The 12880-nt window shown below is 35.9% G+C and overlaps 1 protein-coding gene across 2 annotated transcripts in view; it reads right to left on the reverse strand.

The window, feature by feature from the left end:
• Positions 1–4136: 4136 nt before the first annotated feature.
• LOC136858751 (formylglycine-generating enzyme) overlaps positions 4137–12880 on the reverse strand; it is a 43119-nt gene continuing 34375 nt past the window's right edge. Inside the window, exon 4 of one of the 2 annotated variants that reach the window (XM_068227924.1) lies at positions 4137–4308. In XM_068227924.1, coding sequence (XP_068084025.1) covers positions 4261–4308 — 48 coding nt within the window. In that variant the 3' untranslated portion in view covers positions 4137–4260. Of the gene's footprint in view, positions 4309–7456; positions 8467–12880 lie in introns of those variants that run through there. The other variant, XM_067138516.2, reaches the window with a different exon arrangement.

The raw sequence follows: 12880 nt of genomic DNA on the forward strand, positions 1-12880 counted from the left end.
TCAGCCAAATCTGAATCTCAAATAATTGGTATTTACGTAAATAAAGACTTAAGAACTATTAGAACATTTTTGACAAACTTAAAACTTATTCTATTAGAAAAATCATAAAATATAAAATCTTTGTATACATGGCTTAATTACATGTGCTTAATAGGAAGATACATTAAAATTATGGAAGAGAGAGTACTAAAATATAAAATAAATAATATATATATTATGTCCAAAATCCTAGAAAGACGTGAAAATCAATCTTAGGAGCTAAATTTGAGGATTTTCTTGGCAATGAGATCTGGTAAAAAAGTTATTTATCCCTTGTGGATAAGAGTCTATAAGATTCAAATTTATTGTCAATTTGATGATTGAACTTATAACAGGATAAATGTTGGTCTTCAAGAAATTTAAATGCTTGTTGTCATGTGACCTCGGCGAATGCTGTTGAAAAGATATGTTCTTATAGATGTCGAGGACAGTTCGTTGAACTAATGGATTTGATAAGGATGATTGAAAGGGACATAAATCAACGTTTGTATTGAAAGCTGCTGCTTGGTTTATCTTGTTGAATGTCTGCATTTCATGTTCCACTTTGACTATTTCTTTACTGACCCCATCATCACAAACAGTTTCATCTTCTTCAACCTTTATGTTGGTCAGACTGCCAGCAGCAGAGAACTGTTGATTTGATTCAAGATTACAGGACTCTGGCTCACATTTGATGAAGTGTGTCTCAACCATACTTTCTTGGGGAGCTACAGGAAATCGCCACGCTTTGCCACTAGTGGGTGCCGTTCCCGACAAGTTTAAAGTAGGCACTGCACCAGATTTGAGCACCTTGCTTGGCTGTAACCCTAAAAGTTCTGATTTCAAATCACGCACATAATCTTCATCCGTAAAATGGGCACTACACACGGTTGCATATTTAAGGTTTATGTTATCGCTTCGTTTACAAGCATCAATCCACCGTTTGCGAACTGTTGGGTCTTTCGGAAATATGTGGTAGACGATGTTCATACCCTTTGTTTTTCGGTTATGATGTCCACACGTAGCCACAGCACAACGGATTTAGGCTACTTTAAACTTGTCGGGAACGACACCCACTAGTGGCAAAGCGTGGCGATTTCCTGTAGCTCCCCAAGAAAGTATGGTTGAGACACACTTCATCAAATGTGAGCCAGAGTCCTGTAATCTTGAATCAAATCAACAGTTCTGTGGCTACGTGTGGACATCATAACCGAAAAACAAAGGGTATGAACATCGTCTACCACATATTTCCGAAAGACCCAACAGTTCGCAAACGGTGGATTGATGCTTGTAAACGAAGCGATAACATAAACCTTAAATATGCAACCGTGTGTAGTGCCCATTTTACGGATGAAGATTATGTGCGTGATTTGAAATCAGAACTTTTAGGGTTACAGCCAAGCAAGGTGCTCAAATCTGGTGCAGTGCCTACTTTAAACTTGTCGGGAACGGCACCCACTAGTGGCAAAGCGTGGCGATTTCCTGTAGCTCCCCAAGAAAGTATGGTTGAGACACACTTCATCAAATGTGAGCCAGAGTCCTGTAATCTTGAATCAAATCAACAGTTCTCTGCTGCTGGCAGTCTGACCAACATAAAGGTTGAAGAAGATGAAACTGTTTGTGATGATGGGGTCAGTAAAGAAATAGTCAAAGTGGAACATGAAATGCAGACATTCAACAAGATAAACCAAGCAGCAGCTTTCAATACAAACGTTGATTTACGTCCCTTTCAATCATCCTTATCAAATCCATTAGTTCAACGAACTGTCCTCGACATCTATAAGAACATATCTTTTCAACAGCATTCGCCGAGGTCACATGACAACAAGCATTTAAATTTCTTGAAGACCAACATTTATCCTGTTATAAGTTCAATCATCAAATTGACAATAAATTTGAATCTTATAGACTCTTATCCACAAGGGATAAATAACTTTTTTACCAGATCTCATTGCCAAGAAAATCCTCAAATTTAGCTCCTAAGATTGATTTTCACGTCTTTCTAGGATTTTGGACATAATATATATATTATTTATTTTATATTTTAGTACTCTCTCTTCCATAATTTTAATGTATCTTCCTATTAAGCACATGTAATTAAGCCATGTATACAAAGATTTTATATTTTATGATTTTTCTAATAGAATAAGTTTTAAGTTTGTCAAAAATGTTCTAATAGTTCGTAAGTCTTTATTTACGTAAATAACAATTATTTGAGATTCAGATTTGGCTGATGATGCTCTGTAAGGGAGCGAAACATGTCCCATATATAACTTTTTAACTAATGAAGTTATTTTAAATGTAACAACATTATAATGTATTGAACAGGTGGATTCATAATAAAACTTTATTATTGTATATCAACAGATTTCAATACGGATTAAAACATGAGATTAGTCACTTGCAACTAAAGTACGTCTCGATCATGGCATGTTGGATTGCTATTTCCAAATAACAGCCATGGTCATGAACCTCCTAGCAAGGGATGGTACTTTATAAACCATGGCACCACATTCCCATCCTCCTATATACAGCATTTCTTACCGGACTATTATGATATAGCGTAAGCTGCTGTCGCCTAGCAACAATCTATCCATCAAGTCGATCCATTCTTGGTGCGGCTTTGCTATTTAATAAAATTACATAAAGTAACTCATAATCATAAAACTACCTATCCGATATTGTTCAAACCACTTCATAAACCCTCTCAGACGTAATAAGAACAAATTGTGAAATTTTCAGCGAAATCGGTCCAGTAGTATTTGAGTCTATTAATCTCAAATATACCAACATCCAATTATATATATATAGAAGAAGATTATAAACATGCGTTTTATTTTGGGATTTCATTTGCACGTATTTTGACCTATTACGCATAGATATTGAAAGAAAATGTCAATTGCTGCATTATTACCCCCCTTTGTTTTTATTGTGGATTGAAAAAAAAAAAATCTCTACTTATAACGTACGGGCAGACTATAATAAACTCTGGACTTCCTTTATTCTGAATTTTAGTTCATTCACCAAAATTATTACGCTCAAAAATACCTCCAATTAATCTCAAAATCCTTAACTTGGCAACCATTGATTTATGAAACTAACATGTTCAATTTATAATTCCACATATAACGCAATATAAAGTTGGAAATAGTTTGTTATAGCAGAAATTTTATCTTTTCAGTTTCAACTTAGTTAATCTACAACTGTGAGGTTATTCAGTCTGTTGAAACTAATGCAGGATAAATAAAATTATAAAATACCTGAAAAAGAAAAAAAAAACTAGATTATACCTGAAAAGATACCATTTAATTAAAAACAGAATTACATGTTTCGTTCTTGGAAGACCATCACATTCTATTATATCATACTTCTTTTTTAATCATTATTACTTTCTTTTTAAACATTGATTTGTTATAAGCAAGTGTAAAAAAAGAGTTTAAATTAGGACCAGTGAGGAGAGAGGAAACACACGAAGAAAGGGTTTTCACCCTTCTGTTTTTGGCCCTAATTTCCTATAGTCTCGTGGGCTCCTGTATTTCGACCTATTTGGACCCTTTCTCTCCCTTATTTTTCATTGTGTAAAACAATCTTTATTTTAAGCATTTACATCTGCCCCACAATCACAATTTTTTAGCGGCAAAAGCGAGAATTAAGCTTTGTTTCCATTTACTCGTTCATTTGTTTTCAACTTCCAAAAACTGAACTCGCAAGTGAAAATGAGTAACAAAGTTGTAATTCAGATGATAAAAAAAAGAAATGAAAGTATTTATATATGTATAATCTTAAGTGGGAAGATGTTTATTCATGGATTCAACCAGTGAAATCTAATTCATACAAAGCAAGTTCTTCAATCTGCAAATGTGAATTGAGAACCACACATGGTGGAAGTAATGACTGTGTGCAGCACATGAAAATAAAAGGCAGGCTTAGTTAATAAATTTAAGAGGCAAAATTTTGTAGTTATGTAATTGAAACTTTTTATTCTATAGGCCACAGCCGTAAAGAAAGACACTGAAAACTCCTTAAGATAATTAGTTTCTTCAACTCTTCAAATCCAAATTTAAACACAAGAAGCATCCAAGCATTGCTGCTGAACTTTCATTAGTCTTCCATACTGTTAACCCATTGCCACACTTTGACGGAACTTTCCGTCCTGGTGCACGGAATATTTATAAGTTCATTATCGTAGTTAGCTGGTCAGAGATATTTATTCAGTTTGTTTCGCAGCCTACCCGATTGATGTCAGATGATACCTGAAGCTATTTTCTCTGTGTAAACAGTAACTCTGAACTGAAATACAGAAAATAAAAAGCACCTCAGTTTGTCACTAGTTGTAAACAATCATGGCGGCATCCAAGCGTGGCATGGATGACGCTATTCGTAACTGGCATGAAAATAGTAATGTTAAAAGTGGAAATGATTCTCTGGAGAGTGAAAATACTTCTTCTTCTTCAACTGATAGTCATGAAATTGATTTCGATTTCAGTTCCGAGGTGATAGTGCCAGAATGCAACAAGAGCGGGTGGAATTGGGATTGGAATTGTTTCTGTAAAGTGCAACCAGTTTCTGAAATTCACTCTATAGTGAGGAGGAAGTTGGGGAATAATCCAAAAGCAATGGATGTAGTGAATGAATTTCTAACCCCACAGTTCTGGGATCACGTTACAAAGGAAATCAATGCCTATGCCTCTATATTTCTTGCTAATTTATCTGCTTCCCTTGAAACCAGTAATACTTACGAACAAAAACATTGGTTTCCTGTTACTATAGATGAACTAAAAGCTCATTTTGCTATGTGTATTCTTATTCTTATGTATGTGATTAGTCAAATTTATGTTAAAGTGCCTGAAAAATAAATGGTATGTAGGGGAATATTTCCTTTCACAAGTAATGGTAGGCCAAAGGGTTAAAGACAACCTAAGCTACAACAGCATGGATTGCAGTATGAAACTTTCCAAGGACGTATTTAACGATTCAGATATCTCAAAAAATATAAATATATTGTGGGCGAACAAAGGCCGAAATGATTGTGAAAAGTCTTAGTGCCACGGAGTGTGAGTGAATTTTTAGAAGTTTGAGTGATCCTCAAAAATGTGATTTTTTTTTTTTTAGCAACAGACGCTTTGAATTATTTTAACAGGAAAATGTTTTCTGTGGTAATGAGATATTTTGACTCCTTCAAAGGAATTCATAACAAACTATTAGATTTCAATGAACAAGCGAATGAGACTGCAACTGATATGCACAATTTATTGATAAGTGCTCTTAAATCATACAATTTAAGTCTGGACAATGTATCTTCATATTGTGCTGATGGTGCTAATGTTTACTATGGGAAGCATTGTTCAGTTATGACATTATTGCAGGATGACAATGAAAAAATACTTAAAGCCAACTGTTCCAATCATATTGTACATAATGCCAGGAAACATGCATTAGATAGTTTAGAGGTTGATGCTAAAGTGTTAGTGCTGAAAATATACAGTCACTTTTCCTGTTCTGCCAAACGAATACATGTGTTAACATAATATTTTGAATTGCAGTTTATGAATGTCGAGTGGTCAGAAATCTTTGTCATATTCCAATTAGGTAGCAGTCTCTTACACCTGCTGTAGAAAGACTGCTGAAAAACTGAGAGCCCATTAAAAGGTTAATTTAAAAGAATGGACGATTGTCTCCAAAAATATTTAAAAAAGGTATTTCAGTGAAGATGAATGTCCAGAAATTGAAACTGTTGTTGAAGCTTGCTTACTTAATTTTTTTTTGTATAGTGGTAATATTTTCCTTTGTTTCTTCAAAATGGTTGGGAGAATTCAGATCTCAGTATTACGGAATCCCAGAAATGTGTGCAGTTGTTAATTAGTAAAGTTAAGCAGAGAAAGGAAGACATATTTTTGGTAGCTCCACTCATCAAATTTTAGGTACTCTGCATAGAAATGAAGCTGTTAAAGCTTGTTACATGTAATACTCTCCTAAGTTCAAACCTTAAAAGGAATGCTGAAAAAATTTCATTCAATTCTATGATTCTTTGCATTCATACTAAATTAACAGTTTTGAAACATCTGACAAATTTAAATGTTTGTTACCAATGTGTCTGAAAAAGGAAGTAGAATTTAGTGATTCAGTAAAAGCTGACAAATGTCTTAATTTAGAGTGTGTAAATGAGGATGAACTGTATGAAGAATTTTTCTGTTCCAAAGATTCTTTAAAATGTGCAATCTCCCTAGAGGGTAATATTTGCCAGAAATGGGTTTCAGTGTTCAATACTTTAAAACAAAACCGATAATGTTAAAAATTTGGAAAAACTTAAAAAAATATTTTTGTTCTCAGCATACCAGATAGTAATGCTCATACAGAGAGAGTATTTTCTCTAATGAACAAGTGGACAGATGTTCAAAACAGAAGCACAACACATCTGATCAAATCTGAACTGCAAATTGTAACCAATTTTGATTACTCAAGCATGGATTTCTTTTAGTTTGTTAGAAATAATGGAATACTTTTATGGCAGGCAGAACCAATACTGAAATATGATTTTAAAAAGTAAAGTATTTCTAGTAATTAAATTGTAGAAATATTTTCTTAGTGTATCAACAACATAAGAACCTTTCATGCTATCACTTTAAATTTCGGCAAGGTATGCGCTTTGTATGTCTTACTGGGTGCATGCAGTGTAGTGTTTTCTACTGAAATTTTGTTGAGACCCTATCAATCTTCCATTTATTTATTCAAATACACTTTGGCAACTCAACGCGAGTACATCATTGAGGTAAGTTCACACATTTCAACAATTATTAGGAAGGCGTACACAGAATTTTAACAAATGTAGTTACACTCATTCATAATATTCATCAATTCCTTAAAAAATATACATATTTAAAAAATTGTGATTTGCTAGAATCTGATGATGTTCTTTCCAGAACGAAACATGTCATTTTGTTTTTAATTAAATGATATGATATACCAGGGGCTGCCTAGACAATGCAAGATATGTGTGTCCTGTTCATGTGAAAGGGCATGGGTTCAGTTCCCTGTTAGGAAGTCAAAAAAAAAAAAAAAAAATAGAAATGACTTCCACTTCTGTGGTGGCATATGGCCCTAAGTTTCATTCAGTTTACACCAGAAATGAGTGTGAAAAATCAAAGTTGAAGATTTCAAGCTGATTCTTCACTGCCTGTAAAATAGCAGAAAAGACCCATTGAAATAACAAAAATATAGAATGAAACATTCAAAAGAAGATAGTTCTCTTAATATAAACAATAAATTGCAATATTAGTTACTCTTATGCAATGTTTAGTATCTATAAACATCAACATAGATAACTTTCAAGATAAATAAATAAATAAATAAATAAATAAATAAATAAATAAATAAATAAATAAATAAATAAATAAATAAATAAATAAATAAACGAACAACAACTATATCCACCAATGGTAAATTTGACTTCAATAATGAAATAATATACTCATGACTATTATAAAGATATCATCATCATCATCATCATTTGACGTTTCTGTCTGTGTGGGTCGTCTGTTTTAGTAAATCTGAAACCTACTTTATTAAAATATTATGACAGTTAAACCCTCTTACTCCTTGGTATATTACTTACCCGATAACATCTAATTAAGAAACCAACTTCATAAAATAAAACTCCAACTCTCTTCTCATTAAATGTGTATATATAAATACATGACAAAAAATAAACTAGTCAAAAAATAATACTTGAACTCTCATACCTGGAGCCATACCAAGTCTCTGTAACATGCAAAACGGAATGATCAAAGTAGTTCTTAGCTCTCAGTTTTATGGATATAAATTCAAAAGAAAGATATTAGAACATGCCTATTTTTGAAAAGAAAAATGAGAGCAACAGAACAAAAATGACAGTAATTATTTCAACATTAATTGCTCCCTTGAGGGATTAGTTCTCCCATGGTGCTTAATGTTGAGGCAGATTATACTACACTCTCCCCTTTTATTCACATCAGACACATTAAGTATAAAATACTGTGAAGATATCCTGAATCCCTCCTCCTCTGCCCACCATCTCCACAGGAAAAACATTTTGTTTAAATTATAAATACTCCACATATATCACAGATTACATAATAAGTCCTATATTTTCATTTCACTAGTGATGATTAAAGCAGCAAGATCAAATTTCTCTCACAACTTTAATTTGGAAGAATTTAGGGAGAGTAACAATCAAAACATTTTGTATATTTAGTTTTGTCTACCACTAGAGACTGGTATGGACCCGCTACTAGAAGAATGCTGGAGATATTCAGGGAGGACGGAGGAGGCACAACGGAAGCCCAAGTTTCCTGCCGAGCTGTCCGGGGTATTCTGACTCCTGGCTGCACAACGATACCGATAACAGTAGCTTTTGTGACATAAGTATGAACCACCCTTCTTCACTTTATCACTTCCAGATTCTGGGCCCCTCTGTAAAAGATGAAACATCCTGTTATATCTATATAGCTTAATTTAGAACGTCATTCAGAAGCTCTTTGGAAATTACTTAGAAAACAGTGAAATAGAAATTACTTAGAAAACAGTGAAATACATAAGGTATTCATTGGAATAGTTAACAGTAATCAGATTATCTTGTCAGTGAACAGAAAATAACACAATGATGTGCCTAAATCACCATGCGTACAATGCTGGCATACCAACCTGGCAGCAGGGTTTTGTATAACAGTTAAAGGCACTCTTAATATATTGCCAAGCAATTAATGGTGAGAGTGATCTACATTACGTTTAGGAAGGAGCGAGCTGCAGGTGATTATACTTCATGAGTTAACTGAATTATAATTTAGTATGCAATACAGTTAAAGCCTCAGGGAATACAGGAACACATACAGTTTGTCAGTATTTCAGGAAATTTCATTACAGGGATACAAGCCTACAAGATAAGGAATAGCAAGGATGACCCTCGAGGAAATCAGTGGAAATAAGCTGGAAAAGCAAAATTGGCAGTAGTTAATAAATTCACAGAGGCTTACAGACTGAGCACTGAAAGGCTCAACAGCCTATAATGAAGATGTATGTATGTATACAGGTATGTATGTAATATAACTTTGCATAAGATAGACATGTTGTAATGTAGTTAACCCTCCCCCATGGTGCAACAGCCCCCGGAGGACCACTGCCTACTATGGTCGTCTGACGATAAGTCGCGTGCATGCGGGGTAAGGGGTGCGGAGGGTAGGCATGGCTGCTGCGTATGTGCCTATCTCAAGTCTCAAGGCTTGACATTAAATATCGGTTCCGTCCACGATGATTCTTGTGAACTAAGGTGCTGCTGTGAAGTTTCAGAGCAATTGTGCTTTAGTTACACAATTACTGTAAGTACTGCATAATGAACAGTTTAATAATGAACACACATCTCTTTCAGAGAACTTGCACTGTTTATCATGACTAATGTTTGTAGCTTATTGTAGTATCTGTTACTCATGCCGTACCTACAAGCTGCCTCAACTTCTCTTGAGACGCAGATAGTAGCAAGTGACTACTGCTCAGCTGAAGGCCTGCAGATTATGAGGTTTTTGGGCGAGTCCTCTCGGTTTTATTTTTGGCTTTCTAGACCGTTTAATGTAGGAAGGATTTATTCCAAGATATCTGTGTAGATTTGGTTGATGTATCCAATGTGTTTGTGGCATTTATCATGACAGAGAGTTTTGTCTTAATAAGTAAATACATGTATGGGTCTTTGTTGTATTGGTTGTTTACTTCCATATCTAGTGCATAATTATACTTTGATGTCATATTTTCAATATTGCCATCTCATTACAATATTAGATTCATGTTGGTAATGGAAGAATCATTGCAATGTCATTTTCAATTTTAGTTTCTTTTACAAAAGGGATCACCATCGTACATTAAAATTAGGTTGTCCATTGACTATTGGAGTTATACTAAAGGAATTTATTTTATACTTCTTCTACTTCCTACCTTTTTCCCACTGATGCAGGGTCTGCTGTTCTAATCTTGGCTCGCCATTTTGCACGGCCTTGGGCATCATATGGTCTTAAGTCTAGAGGCTTCATATCAGCATTCACTGTGTCATGCCAGGGCTGCTTTGGACATCGGCAGGGTCACTGCCCATCAATTTCAAAGGTGTGGGTGAAATTAGCAACTGTTCCAGGTGCAGCACGCAGGACGTGACCATACCATTGGAGACGTTTTTTCCATGCCTTCTCAGTGATGGGTGCAATGCCCATTTGCTAGCAGACGGTGTTGATTTTGACATAATGCAGGAGTGTGATGCCCATCGACCAACGGAGTATGCAGTGTGTAGTTGGCACTCTGTAGCTTTGTCAGCTACATTCAACACTATATAAAGCAACAGGACGTACTACCATGCAGTATATTTTGGACTTCAGATGTAGTGACATCCTTCTGTTGCAGAGTATGCCTGTGTCTTCCCTCCATCTCATCCATGCTGCCTTTATCTTACTTCGCATTTCATCACGTATTCCACCATCAGTCTGTACGCGAGATCCTAGATACCTGAAGCTTACGGTCTTTGTTAAGGCCTCTCCATCAACTTGAATTGAGCCATTGCTTGGGATGGTTTCCAGGTATTTGGTCTTCTTTTGTTTAGTCTAAGACTGTACTGTGAGAGACAGCTGTTCCAATCTTCAATTTGACGCTGCAATCCACTTCTTGTGGTATCAGAATGTGCAACATCTTCTGCGTATAAGAGAGTCCAAGGGACACTCCTCTGCATGTCCCATGTAACTGAGTCCATGACGAGAACAAAGAGCAATGGGGACAGTAATTATAGTGACTGCGTCTAGCTTCAGCAACCTCTTTCTTGGCCTCACGTTTGGCTATGACATACCTTTCCTTGTTCTCTGGAGTTTTTTGTGAAACCCAGTTTCTATATGCCTTCTTTTCATGCACCTTTTTTTGAACTTGGGCTGTCCATAACTACGTTTGCTTGTCAATACTGTGGGAACTAGGTTTTGTTGTACCCAAGGCTGCTGTGGCGGTTGCAGTGACAGACTTGCAGAATGTGGTCCACGCGTTGTCAACCGCATTTAGGTCAATGGGAGGAAAATTTACACGGCTTGCTAGGGTCTCCATTTGGTCTTTAAGCTTCCACCACTTGATCTTTTTGGGGGCATTTATCTCTCCACTTCTACGATGTTTACAGATCCGTAAGCCTGCCGTGAGCAGCTTATGTTGAGGGGCTACACAGTCAGATGGTTATGACCTTCACATCTCATACTAGTCTGAGATCACAACATCAAACAAGGATACAGTCAATTTGGCTGCTATAGTCACCATTAGGGTAGGTGATGAGGTGGTTGATGCGCTTTTTGAAAAATGTGTTATCAATAACGAAGTAATTTGCCTGAGCAAAATCCAAAATTTGAGTACCATCATCATTTGGGATACCGTAGCCATTACCACCATGGCAGCTATTGACGTCAGAAAAGTTGGATGGCGCAGCCACGCGGTAGAATGTTGAAGCTGCAACATAGTGACTGGTGAGGTATATTTACATGGCGAAACATTGACGTCGTGATGGAAACAGAAAGAAAATTGTCAAATTTGAGGAGGTACTGCTCTGTATAAGGTTGCAAATCGTATAAAACGGATGCAAAATCTGGTCACTACTTTCCTGTACCAAAAGTTCAGAGAGAAAGATGGGTTTTTGCGCTGTCAATTGGAAAACGCGTTGCGCGATACATGACAGTGCGCAGTCTGCATTCTCGTGAAAACGACTTCTTTCCACAGCGTAGGTACCGGTACTGTTTATTGTACTCATTGATAGTTATTATCTCTAATTTGTATTCACAAAGATTTAGCTACATCAAAAATACTGATAAACTTGTAGCCTAATACTTCTGTGCCGCACATAGAATGTTATCCGCTCTTTGTAAACTTCTTCATATGTGTAACAGCAGACAGTAAATTAACTATCTACATGTGAGTAATATCTTTAACTGATAGTAATTAAGCACTGAATTTAAACTGCCTATATAATACTTCTATCAATGAAAGAAAATATGTAGTATTTTGCCGTCATAAATTAGCTTTTTTTGCTATTTGTTTTACGTTACACCGACACAGAGAGGTCTTATGGCGACGATGTGACGGGAAAGGTCTAGGAATGGGAAGGAAGCGGCCGTGGCCTTAATTAAGGTACAGCCCCAGCATTTGCCTGGTGAGAAAATGGGATACCACGGAAAACCATCTTCAGGGCTGCCGACAGTGGGGTTCGAACCCACTATCTCCCCGATGCGAGCTCACAGCCGCACGCTCCTAACCGCACGGCCAACTCGCCCGGTCATCATAAATTAGAAGCCATAACCTAATTATTTGGTAGAATTGAACGAAGCAAGTATTCTTCAACCCCAAACAGCTGTGACTGTAGAGGTTATAGTACTCTTAAATTATAATTTTCCAACTTTGCTCTGCATATTCTGTAGGTACTTATAATTTTTTTATACTTATTATTGTCGGTTCTAAGTTCTAACTTTTGTGCTGATGGTAAAAATGGAAGAACATTTAAGTTTATGTGGGCTGTTCCAACACAAGCCTGTATAAAGCCTAGATTTATTTGCTTTACAACATTTACTTAATAGAATTATTATTTTCTTTCTTCCCCAAGATTACAGTTTACAAAACAGGTAACTCCCCTGTCACCTGGCTAAGAAATTACTCCATAACCTCTAATAGTGGAAAATTACAGTAGCTTAACTGTTAAGGTGAATTAGCGTGTCAGCGGTAACATTTCTCTGACAAACCCGCTTTACATATACACTTGCACTTCACATTTTCACCCCCTTGTTCAAGACAACATTAACTTTGTGCTGTTTTGAATCGATGTGGGATGATTGTAAAC

The sequence above is a fragment of the Anabrus simplex genome, chromosome 1, assembly GCF_040414725.1.
Source record: "Anabrus simplex isolate iqAnaSimp1 chromosome 1, ASM4041472v1, whole genome shotgun sequence".
In the NCBI taxonomy this organism is placed as follows: Eukaryota; Metazoa; Arthropoda; class Insecta; order Orthoptera; family Tettigoniidae; genus Anabrus; species Anabrus simplex.